We start from the raw sequence: 19824 nt of genomic DNA, 5'->3' as shown, positions 1-19824 counted from the left end.
AGAAATGCAGATAGGGGCTGAGGAGTATTTTAAACGGACCTAGCAGCCTAATGTCCATTGATTCTCCATGGACAATGCCTGACTGGCCATTGACTTCAATTGAGTTGAGTTAGGCCAGTGGAAGTGAGGTGAGAATCAGATTCCCAATGTTGTTTTTGTTTTGTCAGTCAACTTTTGACAGAAAACAATCTTCACAAGTTGAAGGCAGAACTTTGGCTTTGAAGTGTCTGGTGCAGTTTAAAGCATTTTATGGTGCATTGTATTAAACAGAATCCTATATAAGTAACTAAACACTATGAAAAACATGGATCTCATTACTTTGTTGGTCTGGTTTCAAGCTAGTAAACCACAGCAGATTAGTGGGATATAATTGGCCCTTATCTGTTATGTATAGAATACTTTATTTATATATATTAAAACAAGTTAGTGAGTAGTCCTGTGGCTACTTTCTCCATCTGTGCATGTAAAATATATGCTTTAGTAAGTTGATTGGAATGGAATGCTTTAGATTTTAATTTTATTTTTTAGGCAAACTTGTACATATTCATAAAACTTTCTGTGAGGCTGCTGTAAACAAAGAATTATGTTCAGGGCCACTGCCAGAAATAAGATACGTCAGAGGTCTATTACCTATTCAGTAGAGAATCAGTCAATGGCCCAAGGGTACTTCCTTAAAAGGGAAAGGGTAAAATAACTAAGGTCAAGGCCTCAGATGCATATAGTTTTAATCATATTGTTGATTTAAGAGTATCATGAGCATTTTTTGTAATTGTAAAAAAAAAAAAAAATAGCAAAATGGATTTTGACATGACTAGAATGGTCCCAGCATCTGAAAATAAGTCATGCTTTTTCTCACACTCCACTACTCTAAACAGTCATCATGAACCAAGCTGCATTCTTTGCAAGTAAGGGATGCAAAAACATGCTTTAGGTATATTAGCAGCTCATGCCCTTTCATCTCTCTTATTGTTCTCCTACTACAATATTTTTAGGCTAGAGAGAGAGAGGGTCAGAAAATTTTGGGGGTTTTTTTGGTCAAAAAAAAAAGAAATGGAAACATTTTGTGAAAACATGTGGGTTTTGGTGGCATGGTTTCTTAGATGCAGGGTGAACTGTCTGGAGAGAGTGAAAGCCTAATCCAGTAGATGGAAAAAAATTGATGTTTTGACACAATTCCGGGTTCACAAAAACCTTCTAAAGCTTTTGTTTTCATTCCAAAGTAGAATAAATACAAATACAAAACCTCTAAAGTTTTCCCAATAGGGAATTGTCATCTTCCGGCCAGCATGCATGCTCCCTATGTATAAATGGTAGGAGCATCCCATTGCTTGATATTTCTTCCCAAGTACAAATGATACAAACTTCAACAGTTTACTGCATATAAAGCATAACATATAGGGACTAATTCATCCATGGTGCAATTCCACTCCAACAAAGTTTCAGTCACGAGTCAGAAGCTAAATAAATCTTGAAGAGTAAATTTTCAGAAGGGCCGCCTCCCTTTTTGTGGCGCGTATGAATTGCATATAGTATTTAACTTCCCTATCCAGGATGATTAAGTGAACACTGATGCGATTGTAACGTGTGGTTCCAGAAAGTCTGTGTATTCCAAACATGATACTTGGACTACACAGTTGTACCCTTCAGCAATGTTTGGTTGCATTTGCTGAACGTGGGAGACTTTATTCTCATATAGTTAATAGAATTCCAAAGAGTTAAACACATGGCCTTTTTCAGTCTATTCTCATTCTTAAATAATGAAAAATGAGACAATACCTCTCAAATCTATTTCCAGAAGACCGCAACAGTAGTCTTAGCACATCTGAATGAATGCATTGTAGTCCTACAAGATTCTCCTTATACAATTTACATGGGTTGGAGACCTTCTGTAGCAGAAGCCTTCATTATTACACGTGCCTTACTTCTTAAATAGTTAAAACTCTGTGAATTATACTTCGAGCTACTTCAGTGTTTCCTTTGTTAGTGATAGGAGCTCGTAGCTGATTTAGTGGCACTAGTCTTTGACTAGCCAAAAATCTGCACACACAACAGGTGATAAAGGAGTTTGGTCATCTCTCAGAAGTTCCTAGTATGTTTCTCCACATCTCTCAACTACCCAATGCACAGTTTGCCAGAAGTACCCTCTGCGTATGAGAAGCCAGGTTTGGCGATTGGTAGGGGAGCCATACCCAGGTAATCCTGGCAAGTGACCTGTGCCTACATGCTGCAGAAGAAGGCAATGCCCCCCCACCTCCCCGCCCGAAATTGATCACTGCCAATCTGAGCAACTGGGAAAATTCCTTCCTGATCCCACATAGGGTGATCAGTTAGAACCTGAGCATGTGAGCCATTACCAGCCAGCCAAGCACCTGAGAGAAAGAATGCTAGGTGTCACCTCAGAGCCCTGAACCCTTCCCGTCCAGTGTCCTATCTGTACTTGTGGCCATCCCTAGTGCTTTAGAGGAAGGAGATTAAGAAAAACCTTAATAATGCATGGCGGAGAGGGAGACTTCCCTTCCCGACCCTTGCAGGTAGTTAGCTGAAACCCTGAAGCATGAGCTTTTAGGAACATAAAACATAAACCAGAAGTGAGCCCCAGGGCTTTTGATCACTGCTCCCTGCCATCACAAGCAACCCCCTCAGACAATTGCACTCACAGCTTTCTCCAGCTCTCTCTTAAAACAGATTGTTTGCCCTCCACAGTTTCTATTGGGAGGTTTTTGCAGAACCTTCCCCCGCCCTCCCATGGTTAGAGACATTCTCATTTCCATCACTACCACTTTGCTTCGCCAATACATTCTGTATCCACCATTCCTGTTCCCTCTTTTTTACCTGTTTTCCTGTCCTTTTCTTCACACTTTCCCCTTTCTGTTGTCTCACCACTCTCCCTGTGCCTCTGTCCTCTCCCCTATTCCACAGCCCCTAACTCTCTGTCTCCTCTTTCTCTCTTCTGCCATGTGTCTCCAAGAACATACCATTGGATTCACTCCTTATCTTGCAAATGTAACACAATAGCAGAGCAGCAGTGCCCATCACCTGCTGATGGACTGAAAGATTGAGAGTTGCATCGTTAGTGTTCCCACATTGTGTGTGAAATCCTGGCCCAACTGAAGTAAATTGAAAAACTCCCATTTGACTTCAATCAAGCTCGCAATTTCACCTCATGAGACGATAAAAGGCAGCATGGCAATATAGCGAGGAGCAGTCAAGGGAACAGTCGAAAAAGGGGCTATTCTCATTGTGCAGTGGAAACTGAAGTCTTAATAAACTTTAATAAGACCCCAAAATAAAAACTGTAATGACTGTTACACCTCCCCCCACCTAAACATCATCTGGAATACATTGGTATCTGTGTAAGGCGGGGGAGGGGAGAGGAATGGTGTACTTTAGTAAACGTCTGGATATTACGGCATTAATATGATGAGAGTGCACGTGTCACAAATACTGCAGAGAAATAACCAGTTTGGGGGCCGGGTAGTTTTGTGCTACGCCAAGCGCATTGTCAGCAAATGATCAAACATAAACAGTAGCAATAATTCGCATTAGCCACATTTGAGGTTTGTACAGTAACTACTTTATTGTTTTCAAATGCAAACTTTTGCATTGTTTGCTATTTTACAATTTTACAAACTAGGTATAAAAGACCATAAATAAATGACATAAGTTATGTGTACCTAAAATTCATGGGGGGGTGGGGGGGATTACAAATTAAAATAGAAAATCTATGTCTAACCCAGAGTCTGTTCAAATTCATGAACCAAAAAATGCTGTTAGAATCTTTTTCTCGGTATGAACTAAATTATAATATGCCTCATACATTCTACTTTTAACCACAGTCCTTGCATATTCCAACATACTTACAGTGATACAAAAAAATAAATGCACTCTCTCTTTATTTCTTTGATTAGTATTCAGGATTTTTTTTCTGGTTATGAAAATGTCACATAAAAGAAAAATACTGCTTTTTAAGTCCTGTTTACTGGTGAAGTACCAGCCCTTTTTTTTTTTTAATACATTTTTAAATATACAGATCCAATCACAAAGTTAGTACAGCGAGAAACCTGGACGAACATCAACCGGTGGTGTGGTGAGCAGAACAATTTCTAACAACGGCTTGCCATGCTAGAGAGACCTGTCGATGACGTCTTCTGTAAGAGGGAAAAGATGGAAGCAAAGTCTGTAGTAACTTGTTTACTTTTTAACTCAAGCTCTGTTTAGAACATTTAACTGCAATTTGAATGTGCTGGGTTTGCAATGCACACTTTCGCTCCCTGACTCCTTGACAGTGTTGTATGGGAAACCATACAACTACATGAGCTTTCCCCCCATCTCAGCTATATTGATCTTTAATTTGTGGTTCATGAGAGCACGTAACATTATTTTAATAAAGAATATAAAGGGGCCAGGAGAGAAGGAGGAAATAGAAGTAACTCTGAGTCATTTCTTTACGGCTCCATTCAATGTGGCATGCTCTTTTAACGTGGCAACATCCATACTTTGTTTTGGTTTTTCCAATGTATGTTTGACTGATTGCTTCTCCTGAGCATATCTGTTGCTGAATTCAAAATGTGGAATGGCAGCACCTTCCCCAGACTCTAGCATACATCTATACTCCAAGTATAGTTTACAGAAAATAAACAGTGAACGCTCCATACTCAGTAAACTTTTCTAGGTAGTACCGGTAGGTTGTTAGCACTGGTCTTTGGGCCACAGAAATTACTTTGTACATTAATTCACCTATCCTTTGGCTAAGGAGACTAGGAACGTGACAAACTTTTGCAACCCTTTTGTTAACAGCTGTAATCTTAAACGTCTCTTGCAATTTAATTTCCTTAACTGTTGCTGGGAGAAAATGAAGTATTTGACTGTCAGCTACAGGACACATGGTTCTCACAGCTGGCACACTGAGCAATGTGCTTCTGTGAATGAATAAGAATTGCATATATTTGTTTGCATTCAACAAGTCTTTAAAATCTTCTTTTTGCAGATAAAAAAGGCTACGTAAGAGTTCAGTTCAGGGTTACCAGTGACGGATACAGGCATTGTCGCCCGTCAACTTTTCATCAAGAAACTGGTGTTTTTGATCATGAACAGGTCTTGATAAGAATAAGTGATATTGATGGAAAGCTTTATCACCGTTATGGATCTCATTATTCATCACTCCACAACTGAAGTGAAAGTGCTCCTGTTCTAGGCTGCAGAACCAGTCGTTAAGGTTAGTGTGGCAGCTACAAAATACATTTACAGATACAGAAATTTAAACGTTTTTGTGTGTGTGTTTTCTTGCTACTGTTGCAGACATCATCTACTGGCCTGCTTTCTCGTGTAACTCTTCAACTAGCAAGGGACGGAACCCAGAGCTCCCAGAGATACTTTCAGCACATTCCCAGGCAATTCTACACATGCAGTGATGCAGACGCACGCAAACACACACGCACATTTGGAAGAGATAAGAAGTCCGTTATCAATTCGAAGAAAAAAATACATATATATTTATATCACTGCAATGGCACATTTTGTGTAAAATGTCACTTCAGCAATGTATATAGGCAGCTCACGTGAACTGGGTTCTGTGTCACGGCATCTGACTTGGCGTCCATGGTAATACCTGTAGTGCTCTGTCACTTGCACTCAAACAAGATGCAGCAGTGACATGAGGAGGGTACGGTGTGGAGGGGAATCAAAATATATAAATAAAACCGTAAGAGGGAAGAAGCAGGGGGGGAGGGGGGAATCCCAGAAGTCTGAAGGGCTTTGATACAGTACATTCCTCAAATGACAACTGGAGAACAGATATTGAACCTTATAGTCTTTTTGTTTTGTTTCAAAGCAAAAAGGGAAATTAAAAGTCCCCACTCTTCAGGGACTGATTCCACTTATCGAGTGTCTGTGTTCCCCAGAATCCGTGCTGGTGAAGCAGGGCTTGTGGAATCTGGAAGGCTTCATGTCTGGTCTTTTGTTCTCCCATGGTCAATATGATCAATAGGAAAGGCTGTCAGGCCAAGGAAGCAGAATCTATTTTCCCTGTAAAAAGGAAACAGGAACACATTAGATCAAATACAAACGCAGCTACAACAGCACCTGGACAGCAGCCATTTGGATTTCCTAACGAAGTTGCCACTGCATCTTACCCCTAGGTAATGAGGTTCCCTGCCCAAATAGGCAGGCGTGGGAATTGGCCAGTTTGCACAAACGCACAAGTGTCTTATTTTTTCCTTTTAAATTATGCTTGTATGGTTATTGTCTGTATTTAAGTGTGAAAACGATATTCTGGCTCACTGAATAGTTTAAAGAAATAACATAGGAAGGAAAGGTTCATGAAGGCGCAGGATTTCTAATTGACTGTGTTCTATGTGCACTGCTCAGAAACGGTAGTACTAGTGGAAGTCCAAGCACTAACAGTGCCTTCTGTTACCCCAAAGTATGTCACTGTGTCTTCCAGGAGCAGCAGAGTTAATCCCCACAAATCACAGCAAGGTGTGAACAATGGAGGATCTCCAAATGCACGGAAAGGAAAGGAACAATTCCCACAGAGAGGTGCTGTAAATGGTTTATATTAGCAGGGGAACCGAGAACCACACCAAAGCCAATTGTGTATGTGCGTGTGTGTGTCAGCAGCAAGGAAACAGTGGATCAACATTGCATTTCCTTGTAGCCCTGACCCACTATGCCATTCTTCCAAAGGCAAGCAAATGTGTTCAGGTGCTTATTATTGTGAACTGATGAATCCTGGACTTATTTACAGGCAACATAACTGGGTAACGTGGGTAGGTACAACAAAATTAAAAACACTCCCAGCAGGTGGGGAAAATGACTTCCAAATGAGACAAAGGGAGTTTTGTTTCAGAGTGGACAGAAAGTACAATTCACATGTATATATGAAGAATTCCCACTGGAATTCATGAGCATCTTGTTGGCTAAACTAATGGCAGTATAGCCTGCTTATGACCAGTACAAAGATCAGCGTGTGCTCCTGTGTATGCAATTTTCTACTAAAACCACACGCAAATGTTTAAAAAAAAAAATAGCTTATGGATTTATCAGGTCACTTTAGTGAAGTGAACTTCTTTTGTAATCCCTTTTTGCTAGGAAGCTTTCATTTCCCTTGCAGCAGAATTGACACCCTGCAGTTTCCCAATGCAAAGTCCTGAGTGGAAACATCATTCATTAAAAAATGAAGGATAAATTGCTAGAACAGTAAGCTGTGTAGCACTGCCATTGTTCTCCTTGCTTTGCATCAGATCAGCAGGATAAAGACAACTGACACTTCTTTTAGTGAAGAAAAAACACTATTTTCCATTTAAGTTCTGTTTTTACTACCCCTTCAGTTTGACTTACACACACACACACAGAGAGCTTTCCTCCAGTTAAAAACATGTTCATGTTCTTGCCCACTCACCACTCTCATTTGATCACAGTGAAGTTCAGTGCTGCCACTCACCCTGTAAAATTTAGTTTCTGAACGGCCTTCACAATTTTCATATTAAAAAGAAAATATTAAAATACTCTGACCTTATTGTTACTAGATGTCAACCACATAATTCTCCAATTTGTTCAGAGAATTGGGTACATTTTGCTTTTATTTAAAAGATAGCCTTGACTTTCTATAGCAGGTTTACAGCAAGGGGAAGCTAAAATGTCTCTGAACTGAACAAAGGATATTTGTTGGCAAAGTACAAATGTCAGATCTTTCAAATGAATCTCCAGGGCTTACATCCTCCAGCAAAATGATGTTAAAACATGATGGTCTAAGTAGTTTTTGAAACAAATCTCATATTCCTCCCAAATAGAAAAGCTCTTATGAGTAATGTTGCAAAAAGGTTTTTACTAAGTTGTAGTGATTTTACAGGTCCCAAATTTAGGATCCCACATTCTGAACAACTTGCTTTCAGAATAAGCTGGAGTATGGGGGTTGGGAAGAAAGCTAGTGGTTCAAATCAGCAAGTTATTGTTACACGTGACAAAAAATGATGAGTGTGACTTGACTGAACAAGTCAAACTTGCCGTATCAACAAAGTCAGCTGTTTTGGATTCAGAATAAATACAGTGACTTTAAACTTCAACATACCAAGCTCAGTCTTTTGGAAGCTGCTGTCAGGTGTAGAGGTGGACCAAAAGTTCGCCCTACTAAGACTCTGTCTGTTATTCACAAAACTTTGCAAATCAATGCTCAGGGGCATGAACGTCCTCTTCTCTACACCTCCATATCAAAGCACAAATGGGTCTGGTACTCAGATACACTAAGGTCTGGCAAGGTACTACTGCTCTGGCAGTGTAAAAGGATCTTAAAGGGAGCGTACGTGTAATTTATGCCCAATTTAAGGCCTCTTTACACTGACAGAACAGTATAAATGGATCTTAATACAAATAAAGCTCAAGCCCAAATGGAGCTCTTTTGATCTCACCAAACTGAATCCCCAGGTGAACAAACAAAAATGCAGGGATCTCCTAGAGTAACATTTTTGTTTCATGTGTAGCCATCACTACACACTAGCTCACATCTGCAAACGGAAGAAAAAAGGCATATGTACTTCCATTTTACTCCATTCTTGGTCACATAACACCACAGATGTGACAGCAGAGACCCAACTTCAGCCTAAAAGAAGGTTAGAGGGTTTGCTCTGATTGTTTTACCTACGCAGGGTATATCATGTTTCCAAAGACAGAGGGAAATCTTATATTAGTGGTTCCCCTCCAATAGTACGTTTACCAGTACTGCTGCTTTTAGGCATTAGTGCCTATTTCTCTGTTTTCCCACCACTACTGTAGAGTCCAATCCTTTACCCACCACTGAGAAATCAACAGGAACAGCGTCAGACTCTTCATGATGAACTGTCCACCAAAACCATCTACATCCTATTGTCTGCACACATTTCAACCCACAACTGAGCTTGCAAGCGAGACAAAGGTTTGGAACAGCCCAATTTCCATTGTCAGTGAAGAGTACATGCAACTGAATGTGATGCAGTAGGAACAGCTGAGCTTAGTCTGGCAGACTAGTACAGGTTTATCCAAAATAGTTGGAACCACAGTCCTACATGCATTTTCTTCCACACAGTATTTACAGGTGACAGTATAGTTTAAAAAAATAAAAACACCAGGAATAGAATGGAGGCTATACTTTCACTGACCTTTTCAGTGTTGCAAGAGTGATTGCTCCTTCAAAGGGGAAAGGGATGTGAGTCTGGAAGTTTCACAGTCAAGATTGTCACAGCTGACTGTCAGTAAGACGTTTGGAAAAGGTTTACAGATTTACAACTCAGTATGGCACAACAACAGCCAATAACAAACCCCGCAGAAGTCCAGTTTTGTCCAGTAATCCTCAGGGTGGGTCATTCCCTATCTCACCCTGTAAATGGGTAAATCACTAATTGAGAGGCACCGATCAGCCAAACAATAGTCTCACTGAGGTTTCCGCACGGGTATCAGTGACACGCTGAGTCTGCAGAAAAGATCATGGGTAGACTCTTCGTTCCAGTGAAAGATGCACAACCATGGTTTATCCCACAAATAAAATACTGTGGTTGTAATCCCCAGGTCATTGGGGGAAGGAAGAATAATTATTTTTTAAGCACAGTATCTGGCAGCAAACACAGCATCAAAACTTGAATGTGATGTTATATTTATATAGATACATGTATTTTACATATCGTTGATCAACAGAAGCATATTCCAAGAAACAATTTGTTCCAGGTCTGGTTTAAAATGACAGCTTGTCATTTCGGTAGGGCCCCCTTCCCCACAGTTTCAGCAATCTGTACACCAAGCAATGCTGCAGATCTTTATTTCAAAGGGCAAGGAGACGACGTAAAAAAAGTGCAGTTCTTCAATTAAAGTGCATGGATGAGGTAAACTAATTTCAAGAGTTTGAGTTTATTCAGTACTGGCTCAGACGGGAACCATCCTGCCGTGCATCTGTTGCATTTGGGTCCGCATTGCCTGGACGCTGCTCAAAATCTTGTTCTGGTGCGCAACGGTGGTAATCCCAATTCGTGTCAGATCACTGATTAAAACAAGAAAAGAAGCAGAGGGCTGAGAACTTTGTGTTAAATGCTGATGCAAAGCAACATATGAGAGTCAACCACATGTAATACTGCAAAAGCAAGGCAGATGTATAGAAATGTTTAATTAAATAACTGAAGGCATTGTGGAGGTATTTTAAAGTTCTACTCCATCCAAATGAAAGGCATTCCATTCCTTTAATGAGCGTAATGATATGCAGCACAAAGCAAAAGAAGCCGATTAAATCCAGATTTACCAGTTTTTGTTATACGCTGAGTACTTACTCCTGGTTCATATGTACCACAGCCTCTAGGGTTGTATAGCCAGCAGCTGTGAAGTTATCCTTATATCGATCCATTTTAATGGCCTGGAGCCAATCCCCCACAGAAACAACGGCTGAGAATTCCGGAGAACTCGGATCCAACAGGGCAGTGTTTGGTCTAGGAACAGAAAATACATGGGCAGATAACAGGTATTAGCTGGTTTACAGAACAAATTTTAAGCTCCACAATGATTATGCTGTGACTAGGCAAAACATACCATCAGTTCAAATAAGGGCGGCATGTTGCAGGTAACTAGTAAAAATTGGGGCTCATGCACTATAAAAATGTAACCAACGGCAAATTTAGCAACCATATAAGAACAGGCCAATTTGCCCCAAGAATGAATTTGATCCCTGGTGTCTATTGTTACCTTCAGTTGTAAATCAAATCATTGTGCCCTTTATAGTTTAAGCCCCAGATGCAACAAAGTTCATGGAAAACACTTTTATTACAATGTGCTCGGCAAAGGATGAGGTCCTGAATGCTGGAACATGTTCAGGCTACTGTGTCTGTATCCTGCATACAGCAATTCAAGACTTGCCAATCTTGCATATGTCACACCTCAGTTCAACAACTACAGAAACACTACTGTAGTATGAGCAGAGGAACTGTGAGCTCAGAACCTGCCAGACTGGATTGGCGCTCAAACCTCAAGGAGAGTTCATCTCAGGTAGGTTTCTAGCCAGGTTTGCAAGCAGGCTCAGTGCATTCAAACAAACTCAGACAGCAGGGAGTTAATCCCCTCTTTAATCAATCCATTCCTGAGCAGCACGTATGCAAGGAGTGGTGGGAATAATGGTTTGATCTTTGTTTGCTCTGTGGACTGTGCTTCTTATTTTCCATTGTAGAGATTCTGGAATAATTATCTGAACAAATTCAATGCCCATTTAATAGCTCATTTATTATTTTACGTATTTTGAAAATTGCAATGGTTTTCATTCAGCCACTGTAAATTACTATCATAGATCTAAACAAAGCAAATGCCATCTTGATCATTTATTTTAAAATGCACAGAATCAAAGACTAGGTGTTCTACAGTGCTATTATATATTGTCCAGAGGGACTGGGTTCACGTTGGTAGCACTTACACAACTTTTACCATACTTTCTTGCAGTCTGTTCGGTGCCCCTTTTCATATTATATATAATGCATACACTACCATTTACAGTCTATTATCAGTCTCGATATATAAAGGCATACCCATATATTTGTTTGGATTTCATGCTCCAAGGAAAAGAAGTCTACAAACGGGATTTGAATGTAGGGAGAAGGCACACACAACAGGCTGTAAACTATTGTAATAATAACTAAATGTAGTCAAAGACATGTTATCTGTGAGTTGGAATCAAATCAAGTTGGAGGAGATTAAACAGTTGTTATTATGACTCTCTCCTTCTTAAATTATTTAAACCACAGAGGTGGATACACACGCCAGGCTACAGCTGCAATTAGGGCAAGCTGGAGGAAGTGTGGTGATAGTGGCCTCAGAGGACTAATAACCTGTCTTTGGTAATGTAAATGGTAAGCAATAGTCACAGAGGGATCCACTAGTTTAAAAGTGAAAAACAGCTTTTTCCATTATGCTGGCCTGCCAGCGGCTGAATCAGGAACGGTCTGGCCTCTGTTACTGCTCCACTGATTCAGAGATACTCATTCCAGGCAGCACAGAGAATATATATCTTATTTCCTTTCTGTTCAGGGATTGGATCATGTTTAGGATGTTTTTCCTCCACCCTCATTCTCTGCTAATTTTTGTCTCCCTCCAGACCCTTCCACTTATTCATTTCAAGCGGACTTAATTTTGCTTTAAAAGCAGACAACAAACACTCTCAAATAAAGGTTCAGATCCTCAGCTGGTGTTAATTGGTGAAGTTCCACTGATTTCAAGAGTTCCACTGGTTTGCACCACCTGAATATCTGGCCCAAAATTAAGATCTCTTTAACAGCTTTGAAATTTCCTTGCAACATAACACAGGATCCGTAGAGACATGAAACGTTGTCTTGCCACAAAATCAAATTCAAATTCACATAATAATTAATCCACGCCTTCACTGTGCCCACAAGGCTTTGGCTGTAATGCTCATTTGCAAATCCTACCTAGGCTTTATAAAACTTGATGATGTACTTTTCCCTTTAGGAAACCAGGTCACTCCTGCTAATTACGTTGCACTGAAGCAGACCCCTTCAGGATCTTTTATTGAAAAAAAAGAGAGACTCAGCATGTCTTGTTTTGTCAAGAAAACATCACTTGATTGCATCAGATCTTTTCAAAGCCACCCTTAAATCTAGGTTATAAAAACATTCGGAGCTGGTAGGATAAAGCAATTGCTTTCCTTATTCAGTTTCTGCTTTCACAGAGCCAGGAGCAACTGGGCCCCACAGTGTGGTCGGATGGAATGTCGGCGTAACCCCAGTGGGAAACAATCTTCCACTGGATAAAAAAGGGCTGTGCAGTCTAGCAAGCGCTGGGATGCACACCTTAATGTGAGTACCGAAGTTTAGGTGGAGTTACAGCTTGCCTGTCACCTCTAATATATTCCCTCATAGATCACCATTAAGAAAGCACAGCTGACCTGGAGTTCTCGGTGCCTGTCCTCTTCAAGCTGTTGGGGTTGCGGATGAGTTTGTCCAGCATGTTGACAATCTGTCCAAATTTAGGCCTGTCGCCGCGTTCCTTCTGCCAGCAGTCCAGCATCAGCTGATGGAGAGCGATGGGGCAGTCCATTGGGGGTGGCAGGCGATACCCTTCCTCAATGGCTTTAATAACCTATCCACAGCACCATTAAACACAGTTAAAGAACTTCACAGACTGTAGCTGTGTATAAACCATTCTAGGTTGACCCTAAGCATGGAAACAAACCCACAACAAAACGAAACAATGTGGAAAATAAAATTCAAACTCAAGCTGTTGCTGAGGCCTACCTACTCTCACCATTTCCTTTTGAGAATTCAGAAATTAATTCAGTTTAAAGCTAGTGAAGATGAGCACATTTAGGGAACATCTATGGTGCAGGGAAGACAATCACATGCATTTCAAGCTCATGACTGGGGATAAATATCACAAACATTTGCTGCATTAGGTATGGCTTCTGAAGCACACATGTCTTCAAAGATGCTGCTCATTGACGAGCCACACACCAAAATAACACAGACGGGGATCACTGAATTTCAGTGGGGCCAGAGTTAAGCTGCTAGTCGTCATGGATAGGGGTGAGGAGGAGCAATGCCACAACAGGAATTTCAGCCAGTTCTGAGGACAGCACCTCGGAGCTAGAGCTCCTCACACTCTTTCTCAGGGTGCAGCCTGTGCTCCCCGTCCTCTTGAGCTAACTTAGCTCCACTAGTAGTGTAATGTAGCACAGGGCCTGTTCTCTCTCTCTCTCTCCCCAGTTGTGGCTGGTTGATATGCAAGAGGGAGGGTAAGCCTCCTTCCATCCTCTTCCTCCTCTTGCACATCCCCAATCTGCCTACTGTGTCAGTTAAAGCATGCAACCTGATCCAAAGCCTGACTTTATGCAACTACCTCACACCTTCTGTACATATGGCTCATTACTATCCGGCGGCAGTCTGGCAATCTATGTGGTCATTCCAAGATCCTGTTCCTACTAGATGGTACCCACATCACAACCCTTTTCCCTATCACAGCTGGAACTAATGGGCACCCTTGTTGGCAGACTTAGCAGAGAACAAAGACCAATAGTCCATGAATCAATATTCCAGTAGACGGAATTATGCTGTTACCTCTACAGCTGGTCTCTAGAATAGTGGCTAAGATACACTGCCTGACAGTCTGGAGATGCTTGCACTGCCTCTGATCATTCAGAGAATAAGGAGACCTAGTGTCGCCTGGGCAGTCAATCCAGTACTTTTCACAAACCACCCATCACCACTGCATTGTCTTTCCTTGCCTATGTAATTCTCTATGTATGATGTGAGCTGCACAACACTTCTTCCGTTAGGATCCACAGACAATACCACAGCTACCTCACCAGTTTTTGGATCTATCTTGACCCATCAGACAGGGGAGGCATCTGCAAACCCACTTCTGTATTGCTCTGAATGACCTATCATTGCTAATGAAAATACGTTGTGTTTCCAAGGTGCATCTGGTGCTTTGTTTTCTTGTAAAGCCTTGATGACTTCCTGTTGATATAGGAGAGCAAGGCAGGGTGCCAGAGGAGACATCCACATCAGAAGGAAATGTAATTAAATTCCGTTTTTTAGATTAAATGCCATCCACACATAAATGCTCTTTGAAAATGTTCAGCTCCACATAAGAATGTGGATGACTTGTAAAATGTTATTTAACTTCCCACCTTTGACTCCATGACCATATATTCCGGTTAACTTTTCCCCACTCCTTTATTTGCTTATAAAACCCTTTGGGAAAGGGATTATGGCCAGCCCATGTCTCATTTTCACAGGAAATATTTGTTTTATTTAGTAAAAATTCTATTAGCGCAGACCCTTATTAGTATTATTATTAAAGAACTCTTCTGAAATAGCAGCTATTGTGTGTACTCCCCCTTGGAACAGGATGAAGTAGTCCAGATGGTACTGTTAAAAGGGACTTGCATAATTTAAGAACAGTCATTTAGTGAAGCTGCTTTTTAATGTCCTCTTGGGGCAACTATTCCATTCTCAAGGGATGCTTTGAGTGATAATCACAGTTATACCTTGTATGTGTTGTTCTGAATATTGTAAAAGAAATAAAGTTATCTGAACAACAAATAGTAATAATTTCAAGTATACTAGGGTTTGGAAAATTAACTCTTAATGGGAAGCCCCATAAATTCAAGAGTTTTTTTCCGAATAACCCTCAGTGAAGTGGAAGTTTAATATCAATATTCACATTGTCCTTCTCTTTTTAACATAATTATTTCTGAAATGTTTTAAATGAGAATTTATGAACATTTCAGCTCCACTCCTCACTCTTCTATCTATTTCCTTTAAAACTGTTTACAAGTCCTATTGACTTTTAATGGGACTTAAAAACTTGCTTAAGTGCTTTTCTGGGTAGGGATCCTTTTTTGGATCAGGGTCATTGTGTTTTCTGGAAGTCACCTAATCACGGGTTCCGAAGAGTGCCTCATGTAAGTCTATAGTTTAGTATAGCTCAACTTCATACAACACTTGCAATCGATGAACAAATAGATCAATTACAGGTCACTTGTAGATGCAGGATACCAGACTTGACGAAGTAAAGGTCTGATCCAAAATGGAAAATTTTATTTAAGGGCCTGATCTTGCAAAGAGACACACGTGGGTATAAGAGTCCATCCACGCTATTCCTTTTGCAAAATTTGGGCCTAACACATCACCACCACACTGGGATTGAGAGGAAAGAAGAAAAAATTGAAACAAAGAGGAAGAAAAAATAAAACAACATCAGAAGGGAACTCACATCTTGATTGGACATATCCCAGTAAGGTCTCTCTCCATATGACATCACTTCCCACATTACAATGCCATAGCTCCACACATCACTAGCTGATGTAAATTTACGATAGGCAATTGCTTCTGGTGCAGTCCATCTGATGGGAATTTTGCCACCCTATTAAAAACAGAAGAAGACCAAGGCTGGTAAGCTGCTGGACTGACGCTTCACGTGGATGTCACTGTGCTATGTCACTTGCTTCAAAACTGGAGACAGATGCCATCCATTTGTTCTCTTTAGTCACAGGGATGCAAATAAGTAAATTGTTAAATGTATTTTTATTAGCCCACTGCCAGATTTCTGCTTAGGGCTACACTGAGCATGGGAAAAAGCCAAGAGTTTATAGGGCATATATTGGAGGATTAGTATACAAAGCAAATAAGTACACACTGTTAGTGCAAGGGTTTGACTATTTTCTTGCTTGCCCGTCTGACCTACTTGTCCCAGCCCCAACAAAATAGGCTTATAGACTTCTGTTTTTTTTTTTTCCAGAATAGCGAAATAAAGAGAAGATCAGCTAGGAAGCTGCATGAAATACTGTGCTTTTCCCTATGGATGATATCCCATACATAACTCAGAAGTAGAGTAAATCAGCTTTCAGGCTGCTACAGTCAGTATAGGAACAGCTAAGTATAGTATCATGTAACAGGACCACTTCTGATACCAGCTAACATTGGGGAGAGCTTTTTTTATTGCATTTTTTGAAGTACGCACAAATAAAAAGGCTCGGGCACCTGAATTGGGCAACTGGGGTTAGCTAATGTTTTAAAAAGAACTCCATCCCGTTTATCTGATTTTGCCTCGAGTGATGCTGTGCCAGAGATTTCTCCTTTTGTTTATGCTAATGCACAAGGTGTTTTTAATTGAGCTTTAAATTTCCTGCAGTCCCATCTGGGAACATTACTGAAAGTTGAACAAAGATGTTTTTTCTTCTTTGTTATAATTTATGTTGTTGAGTTTCTTTTTCTTTGCAGTTTCTGAAGACACTTTTTGTTCCTAACTCCTTGTCCTTTGTCTCTGTTTACCTGGCTGATAGTTTATTGCCCTTTGTGCGTCTGTCACGTGTTTAGTATGGGGCTGTTCCAGACCCCATGGAAAGCAATGGGTCTTTCCACTGACTTCAAAGGGCTTTAGATAAGGCCCTATGTGAATGCATATATGCATTAGTATGCCTTTTTTGTTTGTGACTACATGCTTTAGGATGCTTTCACTTCAGTGAGTTAGAATCCTGATGGGGAACAGAACAGACAATTATGTTAAGATAGGACAAGTGCTTTAAAAAAAAAAAAAAAAAGCACTTCACTGTATTATCTATGACCATGAAGCAAACTCTCTCTTCTGTCAAACACAGATGTATGGACATGGCTTATGTGTGCTTGTTATTTTAAAAATTGTCAGTAAGCTCAACGTTTTTTTAAGCTGCTCGAATACAGTGGAGCTCATCCAAATGTTCCTGGCACTTCATTACTGATACTAAAAGAAGACAATGTGCTGTAATGCAAATTACACTGATTCACTACAGTTTACTCTGAGAAAACAGAGTACTATATTTGCACTCACTAAATTCAAAGGGAGGCTTTTCAATAGTTTCTGTCTTGCCCTGGTATATTTGTCTATACTTTTATTTGCTTGAATACAGCTTTCCAGACCTCTGTTTCAGCCCCCCTCTCTCACCACGTTTATTAGTGGGGAATACCAGGGTTGTCCAGCGTTTAATACTACAATACTACATGAGTCTATCTTTCCGAATAATGAACTGTGAATTCATTAAAAGATGAGTATAGGGATTAAACCACAGAAATTGAGTACTGCAGACAATCTCTGCACTCAGGAGAACAGATGGAGAATGGCAGATATTTAAAAATGAAACAACAAGCAATTAAAAAAAGACTTTATAAAATCCCTAACTTTTTTCCTGGTGCATGTTAATTTCAAAGGTGTTGCGGAGGGGTAGTGTTGGTATCATTACATGCAGAATACTAAAAGTAGGATAGCAAAATTAGTAGCACTATGCTGCTAAAATTCGAATCTACTCCCCACTTTTTCATATTTAAATATTAATTTGCATATTATTAGTAATGAACAGAAAATCTTCATCATGTCTTTGTAATTTATCAGGCATCTTTAGCATAAACTGCTTAGGGGTTGGACATCTTGAGAAGTTCTTTAATCACAATTAGAACAGAATCCATTTTAGGGGCTGGAAGAGGCCGTCCAGATCATCAAGGTCCAGATTCTGCAAACACTTAAGCACACACCTATATATGCACACGTGAGTAGTACCACTAAATTCAGTGGGACTATCCACATGCACAAAATTAAGCACTTGCATAAACATTTGCAGGAGTAGGACCCAAACCCCTAATTCCTGGTCTCAAGCTCCTGTCACCAACTCCTAGCACATTGAACACCCTAATGAAGACAATGGGCTGGAGCCTAACAGAGTTATATTGATGTAGCTGCGTTGAAATCAATGGATCTACAATGATTTACACTGGCAGAGATCCTGGCCCAATGTACACTTTTATGCAATGAAACAGGTTTTCATGTGTGCCTGAGATTATTTAAAAACAAAACAAAAACAAAAAACCAAAACCACTTTGTAGGGAAGAAAAGGCCCTTTCCTGCCTTACCCTAGTAGTATAGGCTGCTTCAGGATCATCTTCCAGGACACGGGACATGCCAAAGTCAGACACCTTGCAGACCAAGTTGCTGTTGACTAGTATATTTCGAGCGGCTAGATCCCGATGCACATAGCTCATGTCAGACAGATACTTCATTCCAGAGCCAATGCCACGAAGCATTCCCACCAACTGGATTACTGTAAATCTGCCATCATTTTTCTGCAGATGGGGAAGGGGGGGAAAATCACATAGCATTAAGTTAAAAGCTACATTACTGCCACAGCTGAAGCTGGCAAAGAGCACACCTCTAGATCTTCATCTTGTTTGAAATGAAATGCAATGTTATTTCCTCACCCTCCTGACTAGCGTCTATAATTCACCAGTAAAGTACAAACCCAGAGGTTTTGTCATTGCTTCCTGTGATGTATGGAATATATCCAGTTTTAATGAATCTACAGCATTGCAAGGCTTTCAAAAATGGAATAAATCAAAACTGCTCCCTATTAAACATGGATTATTTAAGAGCCTACATTTCAAATGTTACATCTACTCTGTATCCCTCCACCAGCTACTGGCAGCAGTAGAAAAAGATATTAAAAAGCATTTCCCACATACAAACATTCTTCGGTTTATATTCTCTATCCCTCCACCAACTAGAACAAGAATAAGGAATCAGAGAGTGTTTCCCTATGTAAAACCTCTTTTGGTTTATTATAAAGCAATCACCTACCCTGAGGAAGGCATCCAAGGAACCATTCTCCATGTACTCAGTTATGATCATTACCGGTTTACCTAGAGTTTGCAGAAAGAAAAATATAATTCCTTGATGAACACTGATGTTAATGAGATGAAAATGGGTTGCACAGGATTTTACTGCCAAGACACCTGTCTTGCACCATCTAATTTAATTTAAAAAGCTTATGCCTCAGCTGTAGGGATCTGGAAAAGAAATATTATGGGACGAGAACATTGAAGGGTTCCATCTGGAAAGTTAACCCTTTGGGTGACTGGTTGACAAGGTCTTTAACTAAAGTGGCCTCGAGTCTCCAGGGAACCTATGAATGGATAATTGCTCACTAAAGAAGTAGAAGGGAGGGGAAACCAGATAGAGCTGTTCAAACTTGAAAAATCGTTAGGATAATTAAATTCTTTGCTAGAATATGCATTTTCTTTTAGAGGCAGACTCAGTGAGCACTTGGATCCTTTTTCTTCTTTTGAAAAATCAAAGCTTCAGGGGAGTGGAAAGCTGTCAGCAGCTAAAAGACATTCAGATGCAGCTTGAGATTTGAGCATGCAAAATATAAACTCCTTCCCCAGAACCCCTCCTGACTTTCTCAGTCCGGAATCCTGTATGTCTTGCTATTTCTAAATGAGCCTTCTCCATTTCCCTCACAAAATAAACGATTCAGTGAATTGTGCCAAATATGGGGTCAGATGC

At 40.3% G+C, this 19824-nt stretch overlaps 1 protein-coding gene across 1 annotated transcript in view; it reads right to left on the bottom strand.

The window, feature by feature from the left end:
* Nucleotides 1-3551: 3551 nt before the first annotated feature.
* Nucleotides 3552-19824, bottom strand: part of EPHA4 (EPH receptor A4) — a 125746-nt gene continuing 109473 nt past the window's right edge. The window contains exons 12-18 of the mRNA XM_073359960.2: nt 19117-19178; nt 18396-18605; nt 15730-15879; nt 12899-13092; nt 10287-10442; nt 9132-10003; nt 3552-6024 (exon numbers count right to left, since the gene is read on the bottom strand). Coding sequence (XP_073216061.1) covers nt 9889-10003; nt 10287-10442; nt 12899-13092; nt 15730-15879; nt 18396-18605; nt 19117-19178 — 887 coding nt within the window. The 3' untranslated portion in view covers nt 3552-6024; nt 9132-9888. The remainder of the gene's footprint in view (nt 6025-9131; nt 10004-10286; nt 10443-12898; nt 13093-15729; nt 15880-18395; nt 18606-19116; nt 19179-19824) is intronic.

The sequence above is a fragment of the Lepidochelys kempii genome, chromosome 9 (genome assembly GCF_965140285.1).
Source record: "Lepidochelys kempii isolate rLepKem1 chromosome 9, rLepKem1.hap1, whole genome shotgun sequence".
Taxonomy (NCBI): Eukaryota; Metazoa; Chordata; order Testudines; family Cheloniidae; genus Lepidochelys; species Lepidochelys kempii.
Note: the sequence above shows the minus strand (reverse complement) of the source record. Positions and strands in the feature narration are given on the sequence as shown.